Source organism: Aquila chrysaetos, chromosome 10, assembly GCF_900496995.4.
Source record: "Aquila chrysaetos chrysaetos chromosome 10, bAquChr1.4, whole genome shotgun sequence".
Taxonomy (NCBI): Eukaryota; Metazoa; Chordata; class Aves; order Accipitriformes; family Accipitridae; genus Aquila; species Aquila chrysaetos.
In genome coordinates, this window is record NC_044013.1 from 1,755,395 (window position 1) to 1,779,033 (window position 23,639).

General features: G+C 45.3%; 4 protein-coding genes across 7 annotated transcripts in view; 1 reads left to right on the forward strand and 3 right to left on the reverse strand.

Moving 5' to 3' along the window:
- Window positions 1-358, reverse strand: part of PLCH1 (phospholipase C eta 1) — an 87,134-nt gene extending 86,776 nt beyond the window's left edge. For all 3 annotated transcript variants that reach the window (XM_030028077.2, XM_030028086.2, XM_030028076.2), the window contains exon 1: window positions 267-358. The gene's annotated coding sequence lies outside the window, so the exon portion shown is untranslated. The remainder of the gene's footprint in view (window positions 1-266) is intronic.
- A 3,338-nt stretch (window positions 359-3,696) lies between these two features.
- Window positions 3,697-8,488, reverse strand: C10H3orf33 (chromosome 10 C3orf33 homolog). The gene is made up of 5 exons (XM_030029104.2): window positions 8,356-8,488; window positions 8,203-8,262; window positions 6,315-6,468; window positions 5,376-5,536; window positions 3,697-4,894 (listed from the first exon to the last, which is right to left on the reverse strand). The coding sequence occupies exons 1-5, from the start codon at window positions 8,434-8,436 to the stop codon at window positions 4,622-4,624; spliced, it is 729 nt and encodes a 242-aa protein (XP_029884964.1). The 5' UTR covers window positions 8,437-8,488; the 3' UTR covers window positions 3,697-4,621.
- Window positions 8,489-8,805: 317 nt separating this feature from the next.
- Window positions 8,806-23,067, reverse strand: SLC33A1 (solute carrier family 33 member 1). 2 transcript variants are annotated; one of them, XM_030028557.2, is made up of 6 exons: window positions 22,144-23,063; window positions 17,812-18,002; window positions 16,996-17,180; window positions 15,893-16,010; window positions 14,801-15,016; window positions 8,806-13,112 (listed from the first exon to the last, which is right to left on the reverse strand). In XM_030028557.2, the coding sequence occupies exons 1-6, from the start codon at window positions 22,895-22,897 to the stop codon at window positions 12,945-12,947; spliced, it is 1,632 nt and encodes a 543-aa protein (XP_029884417.1). In that variant the 5' UTR covers window positions 22,898-23,063; the 3' UTR covers window positions 8,806-12,944. The 2 variants fall into 2 exon arrangements, with proteins under 2 accessions (XP_029884417.1, XP_029884418.1); XM_030028558.2 differs by lacking the exons at window positions 15,893-16,010; window positions 17,812-18,002 and having other exon boundaries at window positions 22,144-23,067.
- A 177-nt stretch (window positions 23,068-23,244) lies between these two features.
- GMPS (guanine monophosphate synthase) overlaps window positions 23,245-23,639 on the forward strand; it is a 32,618-nt gene continuing 32,223 nt past the window's right edge. Inside the window, exon 1 of the mRNA XM_030028026.2 lies at window positions 23,245-23,462. Within this exon, the coding sequence (XP_029883886.1) occupies window positions 23,445-23,462 (18 nt within the window). The 5' untranslated portion in view covers window positions 23,245-23,444. The remainder of the gene's footprint in view (window positions 23,463-23,639) is intronic.

Consider the following 23,639-nt stretch of genomic DNA (forward strand, 5'->3'; position numbering starts at 1 on the left):
TCATCTTAACTTTCGGCTGCAAACGCCGGGAAAACCCAGCATTCACTCCCCAGACGAAAGCCCAGCGGAGGTTCCCAGAGGGGCGGGAAGTCCGCGCCCGCCCGGGGACAGCTCCGTCCCGCCGCCGGCCGCGGCCCCGCCGCAGGGAGCCCCCGCGGGGGCCGCACCACAACCGCCGCCCAGCCCGCCCGCCCGCCCGCCCCTCAGGGGCCGGGGCGTCCCGGCAGGGCAGCGTCCCGCCCGGGGCCCATCCCGTCCCCACTTACCGCGGGGCGCCGAGTTCGGCTCCGGTCCCGTCCCGCGCCGCCGCCTCAACCTGCTCTCCCGTTCAAACGCACGGCGCTGCCGCCCGCCCCGCCCCGGACCGGCCCGCCCTCCGGCGGGGAGCGTAGGAGAAACCCGGAGCGGCACCGTACCCGGAGCGGAGCGCTCTCCCGCCCGCCAGCGGAGCGGCGGCGGCGGCCGAGGTCGGCGATCCAGCCCCGGTGTTGCTGCGGCCCCGCGCCCGCTCCTATTCAACCTGCTCCATTGTGTGTCCGCTGCGAGTCGGCGGGGCGCCGCGCCGCCCCTCGGCGCTACCCCGCCTCACGGCTAGCCGCGGGGCCCTTTCCCTAACCGTCCCGGTAGCGCCTTCCCACGGCGGGACTCACAGAGGTCCCCGACCCGAACCGGGGCAAGCGGTCCGGGCTGAGGCGGAGCCGCCGTCCGGCGGGAACTGAGGGAGCGTAGGGCGGCCTCTCAGAGCGGCCCCTCAGGCTCACCTTCGCCCCGCCGGCGGCGGGTGCCATGGAGACGCGCGAGGCGGGACGGTGCCGCCGCCTCAGGGCGCCCCGGGACGGCGGCAACCGCCGCACCTGCCGCGGGGCGGGGCGGCACCGCCTCCCCTCACCGCCTTTCCTCACAGCCTCCCCTCGCCGCCTTTCCTCACCGCCTTTCCTCACAGCCTCCCCTCACCGCCTCCCCTCACCGCCTCTCCTCGCCGCCTCCCCTCACCGCCTCCGCCGGCGGGACGACGGAGCAGGCCCGGGGAGGCAGCCACCACCACCGGGAGCCGGAGACAGCGTTCAGGGACCTTCCCCACAGCACGGGCGGGATCCCCCGGGGAAGGGAGGGAAATCGTCGGGTTTGACTGACTTTTTTTTTTTTTTTTCTTTAAATATCTACGGTGAACTTGAAGGGCTGTTCACCTGCGTTGGTTAGCGGAACCTTAACGGCAGGGAAGCGATAACCGGTACTTACACAGCTCTGATTTCCCTGGCGTACGGTGTACCGACGGCCACCGAAAGCTCTGGGCTTCCTCCTGGCGTGAGGGAACACGCCGCTGGCGGAGGAGGTCAAGTCTAAAACTCCTCTTTCGGAGCTATAACTTCAGATATCTGATAGTCCCGTGGGTGACTGAGGAGCGTTTTGGAGGGAACCAGCAGGTGCGAGCTCTGATGGACGGGGAGAGGAGCGGGAATACTGCAATGAAGAGGAGGTGTAGCCTGGGGAAGGCGACTGCGCTGTCTCTCCTGTGCCTTGGCGGGGGGAAGCCATCCCAGGCACCCATCGCTGTGCGGCAGCGAGGCCTCGCTCCACGCGCGGGGCCAAGCTGCTTTGCTAGCCTGTGAGGAAAGGACGCTAACGGCACCGTGCCCACCGCTTTTGGGTGGGCTCCGAGGAAGGCTGGTAATGTTTATGACAACCATTTGCCTTACGTGCTGCACCGGCAGCAAAAGGCCTGTGCAAAGCTGAAGATATTTTTCTTAGTGGGCCATTTGGAGACCTCGCCTCTCACCCCCTATGATCTTTTTAAGATGTTTTTTTGCTCGCCGTGCATTCAGAGTTGCAGGGCCAAGGCGAGAGAGATAAACCATTTAATTCTTGTCCTTATGCTCATTCCCAGTCACACACGAACTGCACCCTCTGCTTGGAAATACTCTTGCGTGTGTATTGCAGCTGGGGCTAAAGGAACGGGATAGTGCTCCTCAGACGCAGCGCAGGGTGTTTTTAGATAATAGAGAAAAGTGCTTTTTCTCCCCTGACCTCCCAGCTGGTTCCTCAACTTGGTTCTGCAGAGCTATTTGTTTCTACTCCTGTTACCGCTTTTTCAATAGACAGGCCTCCCACAGAGACAGGATCTGCAACCTCTCAAGCCTTGCACAGATGGAAAGCACAGCTTTGAACTGAGTTGTGCTTTTTTGAGGGGGGAGGGTGTGGTGGTGGTTTTTTTTAGAACAGATAAGCCTGGATGATAAGGAAAACAGCATTAACAAACAATTACAGGAGTCGACTTTCATGAAACCAGTTGTCACTGCAGTCCCAAATCCCGCACCACCGGGTTACTCTCTGTGAGAGTAGCATTGTCCATTACAGCCCTGATCCCTTACGCAAAGCTGCTTCCCTGGGCTTGTATTCTGACCGAGAACTGCAGTAAGAGCACATCACCAAAACTTTTTGTCTCGTGCAACAAACACAAAAGGAGATCGTAGGCCTGAATTCAAAGATTTGGATATCCATCTCCACAGTTCCTTCCAAAATTATTTCTGTAAGACTACCTCACAGCCACCAATACAGGGAAGGGAACTTAATTTAGTTCAGACCAAGGGGAGGCTTCCTCGACAGAAGTGATACAGCAGCTGTATTGCCACCCTTTAAAAATCCCTCATAAACCACAACCTAACACAAAGGATACAGCGATTTGCTGTAATTCAGAAAAATCTCTAGGGCTTTTCTGAACTTCACCAAGGCTAAAAAGGGCTAAGAGGCAAGACTGCGAGGGAACAAGCTTGGTTCACACTCACCCACACCTCACCTCTGCTTGCTGGAAATGTAGCATGCTGTCTCCTGAGATTTTTCTCTCAGCTTTACAGAGGATTTTTTGTGATAAAACCTCCTATGACTCATTTACAAAATAGAAGTGCAAAGTCCAGGTAGAATTATTTTGAATTATTACAGAAAAAAAATCCTACCTGTACAATTATGCCCAGTTTGGAAAACCTCTTTTTACTTACAAAGTGTAGGAACAGGAACACCTATAATCCCCCAGGAGAAGTGGATTATTGCTGAGGCTGAATTTGTAGTTCAAAATCAACTTTGAATTTTGCTTCAGAGAATGCCACGGCCAGTCCCGAATCCCTGACCGTGACTTGTATGTCCAACTACCACAGCAGTGGTTAGCCTAGCCCTTCACCGTATAACGCATAAAACCAGATGCCTCACTTTTTTTCCCTTTTTTTTTTTTTTTTTTTAAACAGGCACAGATTCATGGTTTCCAGCTCAAGGTCTGCCTCTGCCCACAGAGCCACTTCCTGCCCCCCACATTGGTTTCCAACACTGAGGTCTGCGCTGCAGGTACTTCATGACTACCTACTCACTGTAATTTGCAAAAACCAGCCTCACCCCTGAGAGGACCCAGGAACAAAAATAGTAAAGAAGCACTGACATCTATTCTTACCTGAGGAGAAGCTCCCTTTTTTTTTTTTTTTTTTAGTGTCAGGATTCACAATTTTGCCCTGAAGTCGGCAGAGAAAATGACATAGCAACTAATTGTCAGACAAGCAATGTTCAGCTATTAAGATTATTTTGTACCACGCTTTTCTCTCTAGTATTTGATGGGCAAGGAATCGCACAGAAAGAAAAAAAATCTGTAAAACACTTCACTTTAAATATTAGGACTGTGGGACGTTAAACAAAGGTCAAGTGCTTGGTAACATGTAACAATGAACATAAGAAATCCAATCTTTATTCTGAGAATATTTACAAAATAAAGAATAATACACTCTCATATACTTAACATGTGTTTCAAAAATAAAACAAAACCAAGAATTTAAGTTCTTAGCACGGTATGGTCCACCTTTTCAAATTTCATGTTAAAGTTTTATTTTCATCTTAATTTTAGATATTTATAGAACCATCAGAAAAAACAGCATCAGTTTTTTCTCTTCAGTTGAATGTTGTCTTCTAAAAATTTGGATTACTGACATATTAATTTATACTCTTTGATATACCAAGTGTTGGGTTTTTTTTCCCCCAAGAACCTTTATTTGTTACGACCTTATCAGCTTTTTAAGATCAGCCGTAACAAATTACCTTTTGTATTGGTAACAATGCAACCCATCATTCAAGATGAAAGATTTTTGAAACACAAATTATACACAAAAGCAGCGTTAGAACAGAATTCAAACAAAATGCTCATGTGTAAACACATACCACAAGCTTTGTAAAGGTCTGAAATGGAGTTTTCTAACCAATGTGGGCTACGTAGTAATGACACGTAACAGAGAAGCATTTAAGGCCCTACATGCTGAACTAACACTGCACCTCTTAAAAACTGGACTGTCGACTGCTTTCACTAGGCAGTTAACAGAGCTGTGTAGGTGTTTAGCAGGTGGAAAACTGGACAACTAACTTAGGACATTATTGTGGAAAAGTTCGGCTTCAGAACATTTTAATTTGTGGGCTGCATGCTACTACTAAATTTCAATCCCATAGGGGTTATAATATGGCATTAAGTAACTCTGGGTTTTCTGTTCAAGACAGGGACCCTTGAAATTATGGCACTGTTTTTTATCATAAACTTACACTTTACATAAAGCGCATAACATAGGTAACTGGCATTCCTCCAAGCAAGTCCCCCTTTTTACCTTTGAATAGAGCTTCTTAACCAGCTCGCAAATTGTTTCAATGTCTGTACAAATTTATTGTTGCTTATACGATCTCTAATTCTTTCAGAGTAGCTTTCTTCTTTCCATATTCCTTTATTTTTCTTCAAGGCCTTTAACTCTGCTCGAAGCAGTCTTTTGTGAAGTTTCCAGTATAGGCGGGAATCATGATGTAGTCCTTCAATACGTGCTGTTCTGCCAAGCCCTTGTCTCAAGAGCTCTTCATTTAAGCACACGCTGAGAAATCGACCCTATAAAAAGGCACATTAAATAAGATATTCACTTCACTTTTAAAACACTTTATTTTTTTGTGTGAACTCCCTCCGAGACACAAGCTTTACTTGTGGCTAAATCTACGCTCTGGCAGAAAGAGTTAAAAGTTAAGAGGAACCCAGCAGACTGTTAAAACCTAATACTAATGCAAGACATTTGTGAGAGAACATTTGATAGACTAAACATTAGGCTAATCAGAACTACACAATATAGCCTAGCACTATCTGAGAGACAAATAAAACTCATGTCATGAACCAGTCTGCAAAAATACTGGTCTTGAAATCAGATTTACAAATACAACATTTAAAATTCATATCAAGATAATTATAAACATATTATATATATATTATATATATAAATTATAAATAATAACATTCCTTAAATGTACTGAGATAACTGAATTGCATAACCACAAACTCAAAACTGCAGACAAAAGTCAGTTTTTGTCACTGTATTTACCTTATTTGCTAAAACAAGGCAGTCAAGTGCCAAGTCCTCCCTTCCAAGAAGTTGGAACCATATCATTTGTTTGGGTTTCAACTGTTGCTGTAACCAGGCCATGCCGCTCGGAGCCAAGTCCACTCCAGCAAGCCTTACCAGCAGAAGACCTTTTGATTGCCCTGATTATAGAAAGAGAGAACTTTGTTACTGAATGCAGCAAAGGAAATTTCATGCTTCGCACAGACCCTCAGCTGTTGGTAAATGAATTCATTCCCATGGACTTAAAAAAAACCCCAAAAATACATTTTAGTTTCCCAAAGCACTACTTATTTGCAAATAAGAATTTGGTCTCATCTCTCCTTCAGTAAAAAAAATTAATTCAAGATTGCATAAGTGGTTTAAGCTGGTTTATTTTGCATACAAATAGAAAGAACTGCTCTCATTATCAGTCACTACCATTTTATCTGAAGGGGCAGAAACAACAGGCAAGAAGCATTAGCGCCTGCAGGTGTTCGCAAAGCACCCGTGTGACTCACGGACTTGATGGACGGCTTCTGCAAAGTCACAGGAAAACTGTCCCTAAGAATGGGGTTTGTATATGTAGCTGCCAGATCTTCATCCGTAAAAAAAAAAAAAAAGCATAATCCCAATAAAGTCTTTTTGCCAGGAAGGAGATGAGCTATGCAAGCAAATAAACTGCCTGCTTTTGCTGCCAGAAAAATATCACAATAATGATGCTAATTAATACAATTATTGTACTGGCAAGCTCTTTTTACAGGTCTCCTCACAGTCTCCGATTCCCCAGTTTCCCACCTGTAAAGCAGGGAAAGACCAAAAGGCAGAGCCAGAACTGTACCTTAACGCTTCCTCTCAAGCTTGCCCCTACCTGTTCTCCGTGTAGCCGCGTGAAGAACAACGTTTCATTCCTACCCTTGCTCTTCACATACTTTTACTTACATTTTCTCTGTATCGATGTAATGAAAGGAATGCTAATGGGAATGTGTTCAACTTCCAGGCCTTTCTCAGTTACGCGATGTAATTTTCCCCGCAACTTCACATTCTTTTCTACAAACTCCACAGGTATATCCAAAGCACTTGTAAACTTTGCTGTCTTTTGACGGAAAGAAGAGCAAGACAATTTTTTTTTTAAAAAGGCAGTTACAATCACATTAAATCCAACAACTTCTTAAAATAGTTTGGCTAATTACAGATCTATTATTAGACAGCATGGGCAAGTATATGTATATATTTTTAATGGTAATCAGCTGCAGGAGCCATTACGTGCCAGCCTTTCCAGAAACTTAGGGATGTTCCCTGTTTTACAGGACTTGCAATATTAGGGGTGGGCATGAAAGCGAGGTTTAGAGAATGTACAGAAACACATTTTTTGAGCATTGCATATTGAAGTTCACTTGATTCACCACAAAAAGAGTGTTTTAGAAGTGGCCTGAACGCTGCTAGAATAAGGCTGAAAGGAAGCCAAGACGTGTTTAGAGATGCTAGCAAAGAGCAGACACACTGAAAACAAAGGCTGAGTGGGGAAGACAGAAACACCACAGCCTGTGATAAAGGAATAAAAGAGGAGAGGGACAAAAGCAGGTGTACACCTTTGAAAAGATCACAAGAAGATAAAATTTGATACCATAGCCATCAATTAACGGGAGGATTCAAAGGGACAGTTACATGATCACACAGGAAAACCAAGCTTAGCAGCAGCAAAGACGTGGCCTGCGGCAGGGCAGGGACCAAGCGGCCACTGGTTTAGCGGGTGGAGGGAGAAGGACAGGCACCGGGGACGGCCTAACACCCACAATTTAAGACACTAACGTCTAGAGGTCTCACTGGAAGAAGCCTTTTGTAGAACACTGACCTACTTCTACACACACCACTATGAAAAGTACCGACCTGCTTATCTACAACTGCTGTGACACGCCAGCCATTGGGGGAAATAAAAAACCGAAATACCACGACTAAACTCAAAGAGCTTTCTACTGTATGTTATTTATTCAGTAAACCTTCCCGTTTGTGGTCCGTGAGGTCTCCCACCAGGAATACAGAGATTCAGGACCTTGCAGGCAGAAAGCCTGAAGGTTTTTACAAACAGAAGTTGTTTGAGTCTGATCTCAGTTGCACTGGAATCTCCAACAACCTGGTTAACACATTCCCAAACCCTTGGTTTAAAAAAAAAAAAACCAAACCCAAACCATCAAACCAAAACCCAAACAAAACAGAAAAAAAAAAAAAAAGAAAAAAAATTCTGGCAACCTTTGTAGTTTCGGCTTTCTGGTAAGATTTTAAAGTGAAAACTTTATGCAAATGTTCTCTCAGGGCGAACTGCATTTGGAATTGTACAGAGGGAAGACCGGGGTAATTATTATTTTTCAAACAGCTGGAAGACCACGGGAGAATAGGTAGCTCCCTACCTGCAAAGACTCGGCTTTGCCTGGAGCTAGCGGTGAGGCATTAGCGCCTGCCGTGAACCGCTCATTTTAGGAAGAGAAGGAAGTTTTAGGGCCAGGTTTAAAAATATTCAAGAAGCAGTTCTGTTCGTGGAAGTACGGGGAAAAGATGCGAGGGAAACACCTCTACTTCGCCTTCCCTTTGGACTAGCGGTACGAGGCAGTTTGGACCGTCCACCACGAGCGACCCGTGACCGCGGGAACCGGGGAGATGCAGAACACGCTTCTACGTTAGAAAACAGAAGGCCCGAGGAAGCTGCCCTCCGCTCCGGCCGCGGGGATGCCGCTTGGGGGGGGACAGCCGTGAACCCGGGCTCCCTCCCCGCCGCCGGCCCGGGAGGGCCCCCCCGGCCCTGCCCGTGCCCCCCCCGCCCCGCCGCACTCACCATGCGGACGCTGCGGGCCAGCACCAGCAGCCCGGCCACCGCCATCCCGGCGCTCAGGCTCTGCGGGCGGAGGAGAACGGGGCTCAGCCGGGCCGCGCCGTCGCCATCCCCGTCCCCTCACCCGCTCCCCCGCCGCCCCACCGGCCCCGTTACCCGCAGGAGGCTGAGGTGCGCGTCCGCCCACTCGGAGAAGCGGGCCAGGCCCTCGGCCGCCCCGCTCCGCCGCTCCGCCATGGCCGCCCGCCGCTTCCCCGCCGGGAGCGCAGCGCCGCCCGCCGGCCTGGAGCGCCGGGGCGGCCGGAGCGCCGGGCGGAGCCGGTTCTGGGAGTCGGGGCCCGCAGCGAGCCGTCGTGAACTTTCAGACCCAGGCGCGGTAACGCTCCTCCGCTCGGGCAGCTTTAAAGCCAGGCTCTGGTAATCGCTGGCCGCCGTTACTAGCGCCCAGCTCCGTCGGGTTTGCGTTTAAACCGAACCGGTGATGAGCTTAACTCTTCAAAGCCGTGGTACGCCTCCGCTGAACCTGGGAAATGAGCCACCGTGCCGGTCCCCGGTCACACCTCGGGCCGCTAGCTTAAGAGAAAAAACAACTTTGGAACATTCCTGTATTCATCAGTGTTGTTTATTCTTTTCCCTACCTTAGTTCAAAACTAACAAATAGTCGTAATTCGTTACCAAAGGGCTCAAGCCAAACGTTTCCCTCAGCTGAACCAAATGCCCATCTGTGCAATGCACCTATACGGTCTGTAAAGAAATACACGCGTTGTAAGAACATAATCGGACAATGATACAAAACAGGATTTATGTTTACCCGAGTCTTCCATTTCAACCCGGTTCTAGGTTTCTACACAAACAGGCCGTACATGAGACAATACCGATGGCAGTCACAGCTCAGGATTTCAGGAAAAGCACAGGTTTAGTTGGGAATTTGTAATCCAAGGCAGCAAAACCCATACTCGAATCAAAACTTTTTATCTAAGGTTCAAACTAAAACAATTCTTAAATTACTGGCTATGAGGCAAGCTGGACAAGTAAATATTACCCCTGTAATGTTTTTCAGATAAAGTGGTATAGTTGTTAATTTTACTTTATTTACTAAGTGTGAACATTTTAGGATTAAATAATAAACACAGAAATAGTGCAAACTCTTGTTTTCAGCAAAACCACAACTTGTAGCCAAACAACAAATTGGAAGCGTACTGCTTGACTTTGCTATAATGCGCACGTTGGGTAAAATGCTAAATAAGTAATAGCATTGTCTCATGGCGGGGGGGTTCAAGAGAGTCAGACAATATCGCTGCCTGAAAAAACTCAGTTGCTCCATTCCCCACTGTGGAGAGATGCTCTGCTTTCCCACAGCGGGCTCTACAGCATTGACTCAGTGGCAGAAGTCTCCTCTCTTCCCTATTTTATCTGATAAAAAAATCATCTGAACGCCCTCTCTCATCAGCCAGTTTAGAACAGCGTTTATCATCATGTGAAACTACACCGAAAACACCCAGAAGACAATGAAACAAAACAGCTTTACAGAAAATGAAGAACTGTTGACAATTGGCACTGGCAGATTCTTCGGTGTCCGTAACAAAGGCAAAATCTAGAGTTGGTATTTTAAAATAAGAACCATGGGTGGTTGTGATGGATAGTGCACTGACAGCACCAAAGTTCACAGGACACAGGACCAGCACGTTCAATCCTCAGCCATTTCCTCGCGGGGCTGCAGGAGGCTGGGTGCAGCAGTGACGGGCGCGCAATCCCATTTTACACAGCTTGTCAGACCTTAAACTTTGCCTTACACACCCGCTTTCTAGGCACCGGAATTGCAGAATAGAATTTTAGAGCACCAGTATTTGCCTCTTAAGGAAGTCTTGGGAAACGACAACAAACTACACCTGCGAGTGCAGGTGATGATGACTTTCCTGCACAGTAAGTCCCTGTAACGACAGCCATGTCTAATGGCACCGAAGGGGAGAGCTCTTGCTCTCCACCTCCCCTCCCTGTGTCCTCCTGCACCGACCCTTCACTCTACCCTCTCCCCAGGCACCCGTCTCGCTTCACGATGATCCTGCTCAGGAATTTAAACCAGGACAAACCCTTTACCTACAAAAATACGGTTTCTGCTATTTCTCTTCTGCTAGAGATAACACACATCTGACACCCCCCCCCCCCCCGGGCCCGCTCATGCCAGGTAGGAGCAGAAAGCCCCTGCAGTAACTAAGGGATCTATAGCAGGACCCGGTACCATTCCCCTTCTCCAGCTCCCATTTTAGTAACAGACTCTCAAGGAAGAGGCTGGGTTGCTTCTTTCTTCTTGCCTTTTTAAAAAGTTTTTTTTCTTTAATGTTAAAGATACATAAGTCTACAATAATTCTATTCTTTCAAAAAAATAAATTATTTCACTTTAAAACAGGGTTGGGAGGAAAAAAATGTAGCAAGACCAAAAGTTTACTGGCTCTTTTCAGCAACCTGCTAATCAGCTGGTATAGCAGTAACATTTCTGACTTGTGTTACAACATAGCAACACAGATTAAAAAACCTAATACATCAGTTGTTTCTCTAGTTTGAAAGAGGAGACAGTTATTTAATTTAGTCACATTTCATATATATTACTACTGATTTGGAGTTTATGTTTAATTCTGATGTTGTCAAGATCATCTAACATACTGATAAGCAATCCTCAACCCATCTTTATTAATAACAAGTTTCACTGGCACCTTAAGAAATAGTGAAACAAAATTGCAAAGTAAAAGCCAACTCTAAAACACCTACATATTTAATTTCCCATATTCTGCACTTGAGAAGTTTTTCCTCTGAGTTAGAAAAGTTTAAAAAAAAAAAAAAAAATCCCCAGCAATGGACAAGATGCGATTAAAGTACTGGAACAACGGGCCACTTAAAGACACAGAACTGAAGTGCCTCATACATAGCTAATCCAGTAGAGATGATCCGGCTAGGGCTGAAAGATGCATCCACCCTTGACTACACATCTCCAATATATTCTTTTTGTGCTTATGGAGAGGTGAAATTGGAAGACACTTAGTTTGGGGAGTAAAAACAACATGCTTTTATTTAGCTTGACTGGTTTTGCTGTACTTGAAACAAATTGTGAGAACGTGCTGTGGCTGCACCGCAGATCACAGCCGGGGGAGGTCGACAGCTCAGGGTTTGGCTTTCCACTGACCGTCAAGGGTGTCACTGAGAAGGGAGAGGGGAAGAGACAGAGGAACAGGCTTCAGTGCCCAAGGAAGCACTTGGTCACACTGTCCTCTTCTGGACACCTTCTTACTCCTTACCTCACCTAGACACTTTGTACACACCCCTACATCCCCTCCAGTCAGTCAAAAGTTGGTACTGATTTACTTTTTTCCTGAAACACAGTAACAAAAGATCCACACCCCCCTCCGGAGTTTGGAACACGAAGCTCAGGATTGCAATACTTCAAAAATATTGACAAGGCAAGAAACACAGAATGGAAAAGAAAATCATGTACCTTTCAAAGGTATTTTTAATAGTTTTTTTTTTTAATAATGATGTACCGTATACATCCAACAATGTCCAAGTGCCCTCTCTCTAGGCATACAGTACACTTGCTGTACGTCACTAAGGCACTCAGGAGGGAAGTCATTTTTGATAAATGCAACTGGAATGTTTCCACTACACAGCATCAGTAACAAATTTCTGTAGCAGCTCTACCACAGGGTTTTAACTTGTTTGATTTATGTGACAGCAAGTCGTACATCAACTCGCTGGGAATTTGGCAAGTTTGTCATCACCAAATCACTTTCAAAGGCACTGATCAAATTTTCTTACCCCTAGCTGGGAATAGTCACATTTTTTCCACTGATTTTGAAACTGAATGCTCAAATTTTAGTGACATAGAGGAACCAACACTATCAATTCATTCCCTCAATAACAACTGCTTTCCAAAGGCCTGCATGCCCTCTCCTTTTGAAGCCTGTCTTTTGTGTGCTAGCTGCTACACTATCCAGTTTACATCTTCAGGACTCAAGGCTTAGAATATTGTGCGTTACTCTTAAGTCCTACCTTACAGCAATTTTTCATCACGAAAGTATCTTGAATGTAAATCAAAATGCTTTGAAACAGCGGAAATAAATTAAACAAGTGTAATTTTTTTATAAAAATATTTTCTTATAAATCTTTAAAGCTTATAAAAGCCAGAAAATACACTTAAAAGAATCTCTGAAACATTTCATCCTTTGAGGTGTGATTACAGTTCAGAAAGTGAGAAGAAACAAAGCCCACAGACATTTTATGTTTGTCTTCCCACAAGGAATTCCATAGGACAACACTCTTAACCTACAAGTCAAAATGCCTTTGACATCCTTCCCCGGGTCAATTCCCTGTGTCAGATCACTTCTGTTTGAAAATAAAGAGCTGGAACTTAGCTGACAATGCTGCTGTTTAGACAGACATGGCACAATTAGCTTTTCCATAGTTACTATATAGAAATTCAGACGTTGGTTATACCAGCAGCCATGACTGAAGCTAGAGCTCTGGGATATGTATGTAGTACATAGGTGCCATTTTTTAACAATTACTTTCTGAACTTACATTTTCATATTGGGAGGGCAAGTGGTATCACATACAAACATACCACTGCCTCAGCCACCCATTTTTCCAGTGATGTGGCATTTAAAAGTACCTATATTCCTGTTTATTTGTTATGGGATATGTCTTTGTAATAAAACTAAAATGACCTTGGCAGTCCATCCAATATTTAAACTGCATCAGTTGGTCCTCTTGCACTTCCACGAAGTCTGTCCTTCGTCCTGAAGCTTTTTAAATTTTGGCCCAAGTAGGAACCACCAGCCAAATCCCAGAATGACACAAATGACAGATTCCACATAGTAACCATCCAAGGTAGTAACACAGGAACCACCAGCTTTTGCGCAGAGCTGAAACAGAGAAACAGAAGTTGATGCATTAAGTATTCTCTGGAGATACAGAAACACAGCCTTTTAGAAAGTAGGCATTAGATATCCACTGTTTCTTACTTGCTCTTGGTTATGACAAAATATATTTGTTTACTCTTCCTTGTTTCTTATGGAGTTAGTAAGAGAGGCTTTTGAGCTTACCATCAGTATGAAAAGTAATAAAACTGTAATAAAACATTTGGGAAATGTTAGCCCCCCCCAAGGGGCTAACTCTAGAAAACAGAAAGGGCCCAGCTGTCTCATGCTGGCCTGGAGGTGCAATCACTGTTCTGAATCCCATGAAGAAAAAAAAATAATTTTTTTTTTCCTAGCCATCCAAACTGCTTCTTTAGAAATTATACCCTTGCATCTCACCACACTGGATCTGCAAATAGACAGCATAAAATGCTGCGCATTTCTGGGAAAAACAAGCCCAGGATGTTTTTTAATTGCAGAACTGGAAGACAAAAACTCCAGCATTTAAAGGGTAAGTGTACAGCACATGATCTGCTATTGTTCATCTTTCAATACTGCAATAATCCCAAGATAAATCAATCCTCTGAGTTGAGGTTCTGCCAGCATTATTGTTATTCTGAGACATGTCAAGATCAGATTAGGAATAAGAACGGAGTGGTGGTGGAACACCACCAACAGGGAGGATGTGAAAAAAGATCAGAGGAGTGAGGTGAAGGAGGAAGGACTTAAGTTCAGTAGAGGCCCAGGCACAGGGAACCAAAGTGGTGGCAAGCTAATGAGACACAGGCTGAAAAAGCACACACTGCAGAAGCAGTTTCACCTCTGCAACTAGTAAAAACTGCAACTCTAGTCCAAACAAGTCATGTTTGACTCCTAGAACACTTTGTTTATGTAGAGAACCTCCACATCCCAAAGAGTCCTCACGTTCAAGAGTAAAATAAATCTCAGTCATAAGTATGGAAAAAAGCCCCAACAAAAACTGCCAAAACATTTCCACCCTTCCAAAGAGTCACGCTAAAATTTCTCATTTTCTCATGAGGAGGTGAATTTGAAACCTTGCTTTCCAGGCAGTTTTGCATCCTGTTGTTTGATCTGTGTACAGTAGCACAGCATGTTCTTTGTTCTCTTCCACAGGGCTCCCCAGAACTGCAAAGGCAGCCAGTCACACCACTCAGTTTCACATGGAAAGTGAAGATCAAAGACAGAGAGCAAAGTAACACCACAGGAGAAGGTAGCAAGGTATCCAGATAGGAAGCTTCCAGAAAGACAGAAGGAACAAAAACCTACCACAAAACTTCAGGGACCTGGGGGACAGCCAGCCTGTCACGAACAGGGCGCCTCATTACACAACTCTGAACATAGCAAGGTATCCTCTCGAAAATGTAACTACAGCCTCCTTACACCACAGAGAATGTGGCACCAATCTAGTGCTTCTACCACCAGCTTTTCAGCCCAGCCCAGGAAGAAACGGACAACTACTCTGCAACTGCAAATCTTTGGTAAGATGTTAGCTATTAAAAGTGTACAGATAAAAACAGACTTAATTTTATCAGACAGGAAAATTAGCTCGATCAGTGGGAATTTTTAAGCAAAAGCTATGCACTATGAAGGTTTTCAAAGGCAAAAATATACTAAGAGAAGCAATTTCGTTGAGAAATGATTGAACAGGGACTTCCACAGCCTCCAAAACTTACTTCTGCAGCAACCGTAGTTCCACAGGTCTGTTCCCGGGCCCCTGCACACTCTTTCACCGTGAGTGGATCCACAAGCCAGAGTGCAACAGTGGAAGGCCAGTTCCCCCCCAGATTTGACACAGTATTTAGAAGTGTCATGTAGGTTCCTCCAATCAGCGGATCGCTGACTTTGGCGTTGAAAGCCATTATTGCAACATACATGCTATACAGCGTGATCTACAGAAGAGATAAGAAAACACACAGGACAATAAGGTCTCCCCAGTTACAGACAATGACAACTAAAAACCCTAACATAAAAACTGTTCTAAGAGATTACTTGAAGTTAGCAACATTGACTGAAAAATAATCCCAACAGCTTAAAAATTGCACAAGAGGGAAATTACTTCTGCAGTCTGGCTCTCTACTTCTTGCTACTAACAGCAAGAAGTAGCCTTGCCACTTGTCTGAAGTCACACTGAAATGGAGCCAGCCTCACGTGTACTGGAATGACTCAGGTTATCAAACTGCAGTATAATAAGGCCAGCTAAAATAGCATATAAAAATAACACTTTTGCCTTGAGAGTTGATTTTAAATGCATTGCATACGTTTTAGTTCTGATCCAAAGCCCAGTGTGTATCAGGTGTTTGTTTTCCAGGCCTTCGGATCAGATCCATTATGACGTTCCTCCAAAATCAATAAAGTATTTTTTCTAGGATCAGGATCACATAACTTTATGGATCTGCACAATAAGCACGATCATCATCATGCCTGTGAAACTCAGTCAGAATGCTGGGATTTCTCCAACTCCACCATGCTTTTGAGCTTCTGGGTTTGGGGGGGAAAAAAAAAAAAAAAAATCTGGGAAACAAAAGCAGATCTGGTCAACTAAAAGTAACTCCACAGAAGATGTCCAATGTAGCACACAGAAGAGGGAGAAATAATTGTGGCAAGAGTATTGAAAGCAAATATAGCCATACAGCACACAGGTCAGACTTACAGGAATTCTAGTGTAACTAAGGACAAAAGCAGATAACGGCAATTATAATCCTCTAGTTGACTGATACGAAATGCCCTCCTGTCCCCCTCCCCTTCCCACATACAGTGTATGTTACCTGATGTAAAGCATAACTCAACAATACTACAACGTAGTAGTAGACAGGAAATCCTCCTTCATGTTTTACTTTAGGAGTCCACCATACCAAAAAAGCAAATTCCAGACCGAGCAGTAATCTGGAGGAATAAGAAAGATAATTCGTAATTCAAATAATTCTCCCCGTGTGTTTCCTTGATACAAAGCAACTATTGAACATTTATCCATACAGAATACATTAATATAGTTTATATCTAAATAGTTACGACTCTAAGATAGAATTAGATATTAAATATTTGACAAGCACTGAAATTGTAAACATTTTATACCTAAACAATTCTGTCTTCCATATAAACATAATTCACTGCCAGATGTCCTATACTAGCTTTCTCTGTCACTTCACACAGAAATTTATTTTTGTAGAAAGCAACATACAAGATACCCAACCAAATTCAGCCGAAGCAAGATCTACCCACCTCTTTTTTTTTTTTTTTTTTTTTTTTTCTCTTTTGGCAAAAACATACATAGTTGCGTAAGAACACGTTAAAGTTAACGGCTACCCATTACAGACACATTACATGATTTACTGAGTAATGGCATTAGGTAATTTGCTGGATTCATTGCCTGTAGAATTCCATAAGGAAACTGCTATAAAAAACACTTAACACGGAAATGAACTGTCTCCTTGTCTGTATCAGCCTAACTCAGCTTCTTTTCCTCTCAGTTACCTCAGTAAATCATACATTCAGCAGATACACCAAATGACTTGTCAATGTGTTCTGCCACTCTTACATTGGGAAGCACACATAGTTTTACAGATACAGTCCCAGATCTAGTCAGAGGGATTAATGAATAAGGAACTATCGACACTGAATAAGAGCAGAAGGGTACTGCTCTAATGCTGTTGTAGATGCCTCTTAAAAACACCTCATGTTCTGCTTGCTTTCTTACATGTGATACTACATGAATCATCTTCGAGGCACAAGACACAGCATTCAACTTACTGTGAGAATTCTGACTTACGTTCTTGTATCTGGAAGTTAGAGAGTGACACAAGAAATCCTACGCTCGATCTGAAGACGCAAATTACTACGTTTCTATAAAATGAGATTTGTTTGGTTTTACCTGAAAGGCATAGCTTTGTAAAATGTGTTCAGTGGCTGGGGGCCTGCTGTGTATTTGCTGATAATCAGAGGCAATATTATCTGTAAAGGAACCATTGGAACTGCCAGCAGAGCTAAGTGCTCTTTTGGGACTCCCTCTTCCACCAATTTGAGTCCTGTTACAGCATCTGCTGCTGAAAATCCAACCTGCAATGTAAGTTAGACAAAATAAACTGAGGAAAGCAGTGACAGTTTCGCTACAAATTCAGTTTACTCAGTATTAAGTAAATTGAGAAATGTGGTAGAGTACAAGTCACTTCTATCTCTGATTTGTTTTCCAAATAAGTTCTGAGACTCTTATTGTCATCAGCACCAAAACTATACCATGAACATTAAACATAGCAATGACATTCATGCCCATGCCTTAACTGCTGTTGGTGTCCATGATGGCCAACAAGAAGCCATGGAAACCTAGTGTGTACAGAGTTGCAGATTCTGGGAATAGTATTTATGTTAAAAGAAACATTTTCTGGCCTTTTAACTGCAGACTACACAAACAGCCTAACTGTTTTAAAACCAAATTACTTTAATATTAGACTGCAAACTTCTCTTTAATGCTTGTGTAAACACTTACAAAAGCGCAGACAAACATTTTCCACTGTACAACCCTGCTTAGCATGATGATATAAGCAATTCTGTTTCAAATTTCATGTGAAAATTCAGAATTCTGATGACAGCCACTAGCAAAACTAAGAAATAAGTTACATCGGAGGGACTCAGCAACCTTTCAGACTCTGATATCACCAGCACCTAACAATTCATATGTGTATTTACTTACTTTTGCTGTGAGAATCAAGAGACAGAAAGTAAGAACTGCTGGCATCTTGATTATTGAGAATAGAAGCCTGTATGTATCAGTGATGCCTTTTGTTTCTTCTTTTGTTGGTGTTAGTTCCTTGTTTTCCTTTTTCAAAAGGGCAACCAGTGTAGTGGTAATTAAAAAGACAGCTCCCCAGAAAAACAGGAAATCTGGAGGGCAAAAAGAAATAAAAAAAAAAAAAAATAAAAAAAAAAATCTTTCTAGCAGCCATCATCAACACTTCATTAACAATTCACTGAGTATCTAAAATGCATTTATTTTGCAAAAATATAAACCTAATAACAAAAAATTGAATAAGAACATTACTCATTGACCCTCCTAATAACAAGCAACAAAAGCAAACCACAAACACATAGCTACATACAGTAACTGACATAGCTCTTCCCTGCCCCTCACTCTATAACCACATGTTTGCTTGAGATCCCAGACAGATGAGCAGCAGCAAACCGGGTCACTTCCCTGGTGTTCTGTGCATTATTACCACAATGAGCATGTTGGAGGAGAAACAGAAATAAAAATGAACATTTTGGAGGATTACACATACAACCACTAAAAGCTGATAAAGGGGGAAAACCCACATTTGATAGTTACAAGACGGGGAAAGAACTTCAGAGGAAGAATTGATTCACAACTCTCCAGTTGATTTACTGTGTAGTCATGTAACTATTCTGTGCTGCAGTTCCATATTCGCTCTATAATATCTATCTACCATCTGAAGGAAACAAAGATTTATACTTATGAGTGTAAAGATGGCCTCATGAAAGTCCTTACACAGTTGTGAAGAGTCACTTAAATGTGTCTGTTTTAAGTGGATATTATACTTGCTAACTTTTAAGTGCTCTATTTTAAGCAGATACAATATTTACTAAATTGTGGATTTGAAGGCAGCAATAGTAAAAACACACTGATACTTTATGGCAAGTACTTTTTGAGTTAGTGGATGGATTAATCTAAGATAATCCTATCCTCTACCTTTATGAAAGAGGCAAGAAAGAACTCAGTAACATGCAGAGGGTAAGACAGAAGTAGCCTTTTATCTTCCTGGTCAGGAGCAACTCCAGAAGCCTCACGGTGACTTGAAAGTAAGCAGCGAGGGCTGGTGAAAGGGCAAAGACAATGCAAAGGTTTAGTCAATCATTAGCTGCTTCTTATGCACAGGAAGAGAACAAGCACAACAAGCACGGAAGAAAACATGGGAAGACTACTCTAGGTATACCCTACCACTGTGTAGAAGTGTAAAAGAAAAAAAGGCATTTCAAACCATTTTCTGCTGCTTCCACACCAGCTACTTTTCCCTTTTCTAAAATAAAGGTCTCATAACCAATGCTGTAAGATTACTCTCTCCTCTGTTAAACAAAGGTACCCTGAACACATATTTTTAAGTAAAAGATGAACTTTCAGAGTCAGGCTAATCACAGCTACTGTCTACAAAAGCCTTACAGGAGTGGTACTCTAATAATAGCACTAAGCATTATCACTGCAGTGAGAGACCTACAGTGCGAGGATGGGAACAGAAATAGCTCTGAGCATCATCGCATGAATACTCTTGATCAGGTCAGCCCTGTCAGCTGCAGTACAGCAATGCAATGGCTGGATTAGCAGCAAAGCAAAACAAAACAAAAAAAACAAACCAAAAAGAAAAAAAAAAGCCATACATAATAGTCCAGATTAAAAAATTGGTTTTGTGGTTGTAGGCAGTTCACACAAAAATAAGGTACACTTTCTTTCAAATACAGTAAAGTCCACTAACAGGCTACAAGCAAAAGAACTTTAAAATTATAGTTTACACAAAGAATTTCTAGCACAGTTTCTGATGCTACCACAGCTGCTTCCCCCCCATCCCTATCTTGTCTCTGCTTCTACACTGTTACTAACAAAATAAACCACTGTGTTCAGGCAAAGCAAACTTTTGAACTAGATCAGGGATGGACCAGGCTGGAAAATAACCATCAAAGAGGTGTGCGAGTGGGTACCGGTGTTTCATCACAACAGCTTTAAGTAATTCTACAGCTGCACATCTCCTCCCAAGAAAAAGGGCGCTCCACAGTCACTGGCCCAGGTAAATCTGGGCTGCCTTGAAGGGACACCTTCTTCCTGAACTCATACTTAACCTCTCTTCCTTCATGCTGGAACAGGCATTCATGTGACTGCATGGCAAACTGGACAGGAATCAAAAAACCCAACCAGTAAGCTTCCCCCCTCCCTCCTTTAAAAAAAAAAAAAACCAACAAAAAGAAGTCATTTGAACAGCAAAGTGCTAAACTCCTATACATGCTAGCACAAACAATAAGCCCAATGAAACGTATTTCTCATCTTCTTGTCTAGAACTTTAGCCTAAAACAACATAACACAGCATTTGCCTTGATGAATGGTTTTACATTTGTTCATATTATTTCCCAAATGAGATCTACTAATCCTGTTGCTTCTCAACAACTTGAAGCTGACTTGGGGTCACGAAGTGTTGACTTGTTCTTTCCCTAACATTGGCACTCAGCCTATGACAAAAGTGTTCAGAGATCTGAACTGGCAGAAAACTATTCACCTTTTCAAACTGTAAAGTTTTCTGAGGCTTTAACTGCCCGAACTGGCTCATCATGAGCCCTGTTACAAAGACGAGTGCTAGGACCAGAAAGCCACTCTCCTCGTTTCAGTGAGCTGGTTTACAGTACTGCTGCTCTATAGCTGCTTCAGGAGAAGCGCCGACACAGCAAATTGTGGCATACAGTCACATGAACAAGGGAACAGAAATTTCTTGCAGCCAGTTTTACCACCAAAAAAACCATATCCTGCAACTATAGTGTCCAAGTTATTTGCCTTTCTTACTCCACCCAGGTTAGTACTTTAGGACAAGTTAAATAGGTTGCATTGGTGTGTTTTAGTTTTGGGATATTTTTTTTTTTTTTCCAAAGGCAGCACTCTTGTAATAGCAACAAATCCATTTATACAAACAGAACTGAGAAAAAAAACCAAGACAACGAAAAACCTGGACGGTGGAGGTAAGTATAGACAAACCAAGCTCTCTTAACTACGCTAGTGATTTGCAAGTTGCATCAGCAGTAAAAGACGTCAGTCTGCCGCTGCGGCCAGAGGGAAGAGACACGCCAGCACTGATGAACTACACGGTAAGGGAAAACAAAGGGAAGCAATAAACCAGCAGGGTTACTCTGAGGACTACTCTATATGCTTGTTGACCTGTAGACCAGGCGCAGAGTTATCAACAGAAAGGAAAGAGAAAGACTACTAGTTAGCAATTGGGACAGCTGCATAGACCAAATAAGTAGAGCGGTCTTGGAAAACTGATATCCAGATTTATCAATAAGATAGGTACAGGATAGAAAGCGAAAACTAGCCTTTAAACAACAATTCAACTCAGTTTTGGCACACCCTTTCTCTTACATGATACAGGCAGACCAATCAACGTAAGAGAGGGAAGAGAAACTAAAGCCATGAGAATTTACTCTTCATTGCTAGCCATGGTCGCTCTGAGACTGCAGCCAGAAGCGGTGCCAGTTTTTCCAGTCCTCCCATAAGCTGAGCTGGCTAAACTCACCCTTGCAACCAAAACACATGCATTTTAAGCATCTTCTAGGTAATATGCCTAACATCAAGCACCACGTATAACCTTTCTGGAAAAAAAAAAAAAACCCAAAAACCAACTAACCCACAAACTACCAAACATAAGACATCCCTACACTAACAGCTAGTTATGGTTGGATTACCAGACTCCCATTTAATTCATTAAAGAGAAAACCAAATCCCCCTTAATTTACTAAAATAAGGCCTTCCTCCAGAAAAGGTTACACGGTCAACCCTGAACACTTGTCATTTCTATTTCTGTGAACAATACCATCTTGGGAGAGCCTTTCCTTTTTTAATTTCCCCTTTCCTTCCTCCCAGAAGGAGATGGTCTTAAAAGGCCTCCTTAAAAAGAGGCAAAGCTTTTTTTCCGTTTGGTTTTTTTTAAACAATAATCTCTATTCCACGGCCATTAAACTGGGGCAGGGAGGGGGAAATTCTCTCCAAAGTGCTTAGGTGAGCCAAGATAATGACAAGGCTGGTTTCCCCACACTCTTAAGCCCAGAGAAGCCTGGAAGTTCAGTGCACGTGGCAGTGGACTCCGCCAGCCTCCCAGCAGGCTGCGCATCCTCACAGGCGGAGGACAAACCAAACCGGCTTGGTTCAGAGCGCCAAACCACCGCTGGCTCTGAACGGAGCTTTGGTCCAGACTCAGGGAAGAAGCATCCCCGTCCCAGCATCAGCACACGCAGGCCGGTGGTACCCAGGCAGTACCTGAGAGGGTAACAATCCCTTGGGGCTGGGGCTGGAACCGCAGGTACTTGTTGCAGAAGGAGGCCGATTCGAGGGCCAGGAAGAGGACGTTGCCCAAGAAATAGCCGGCCGTCTGGCCCACGGAGTTGCAGGTGGAGGCGTAGCCCACGTTCTCCCTGGACAACATGGTCAGGGCCCAGCCGTCCACCGCGATGTCCTGCGTCGCCGCCAGGAACTCGAAGAGGAAGAAAGTCACAGTGAGGGCCACCACGTCGGGGCCCCGGCCCTCCCCGTCGCCCAGCAGCACATCCACCTGGGTGGACATGTAGATCATGAAGAGCCCCAGGACGTACTGCGTGGGCACCAGCCAGGACTTGCGGCGGCCGAAGCCCCGCAGGTAGACGGCGTCCACCAAGGGGGCCCAGAGCAGCTTGAGGCTGAAGGGCCAGAAGACGAAGCTGAAGAAGGCCTGATCGGTGTAGCTGGCGCTCTTGCTCTGCAGGATGAGGGGGACGCTGCCCGCCAGCCCCAGCGGGATGCCCTGCAGCACGTACAGCACCAGCAGCAGCAGGATGCTGCCCAGCTCCGCCCGGCACCCCCGCGAACCCCGCGAACCCGCCTCCGCCGGCAGCAGCGCCTCGGCCTCGCCGCCCGGCAGCCCGTCCCCACAGAGCGCCAGGGCGGGCGGCGCCTCGCTCCTCACGTCCAGGCAGTGGTGGTGGCTCCCGGCCCGGCGCTGCCGGCCGCCCTCCTTAGCTGCGATGGCGGGCGACATGTTCTCCACCCGGCTGCGGCGGCGGCAGCGGCGGCGGCGGCAGCGGCGGCCCGGGGGCCGTGCCGCGTCCCCCGCGGGCCGAAGCGGCCGAGGCGGGAGCTGTCGCCGCCGCTGAGGAGACGCCGCGCAGCCGGCCCCGGCGACCGCCAACGGCCGCCGCCCCGCCCCTTCCGGGCAGGCGGGGCGTCCGCGGCAGGCGTGGCTGCGCCTCATTGGTCTGCGGCAGAACTACGTCAGGCCGCCGCTACGTCCCGCTGCCGCTCAACCCTGACTGACCGGGTTCGCCCCGGCCGGCGGTCGGTCGGGGCCCGGAGGTGAGCGGGACCCGGCCCGGCCCGGCCCGGCCCGGCCGCGGTGTGCGGCTGCCTCTCGGGGTGCAGAGGGGAGCTGCCGGGCTTCCCGGAGCCGCCGCTCCGGCCTGCCTCTGCGGGGAGCCCGGCCCTGCCGGTGTTCGGTGGTGTTCGGTGTTCGGCGGGGCCCCTCCGGCGCTTTCAGACCTTCTGCAGGGAGCGGGCACCCGCCACCGGCCGGTAAAACGCCTTGTTAGATGGTCGGTAAACAGCAGGTGAATAATAAAAATTAAGTTTTTTTTTTTTTTTCTCTTTGGCTCTCCTGTACTAACAGAAATAATAATCAGTAAGAACCAAGGTAAGCGAGTGTTACTTTTTTTTCCCCCGCCGTTCTTTTACCCGTTATTTATACAGTTACGTGACAACGAGACCATCAGAAATGCATTTTGTGT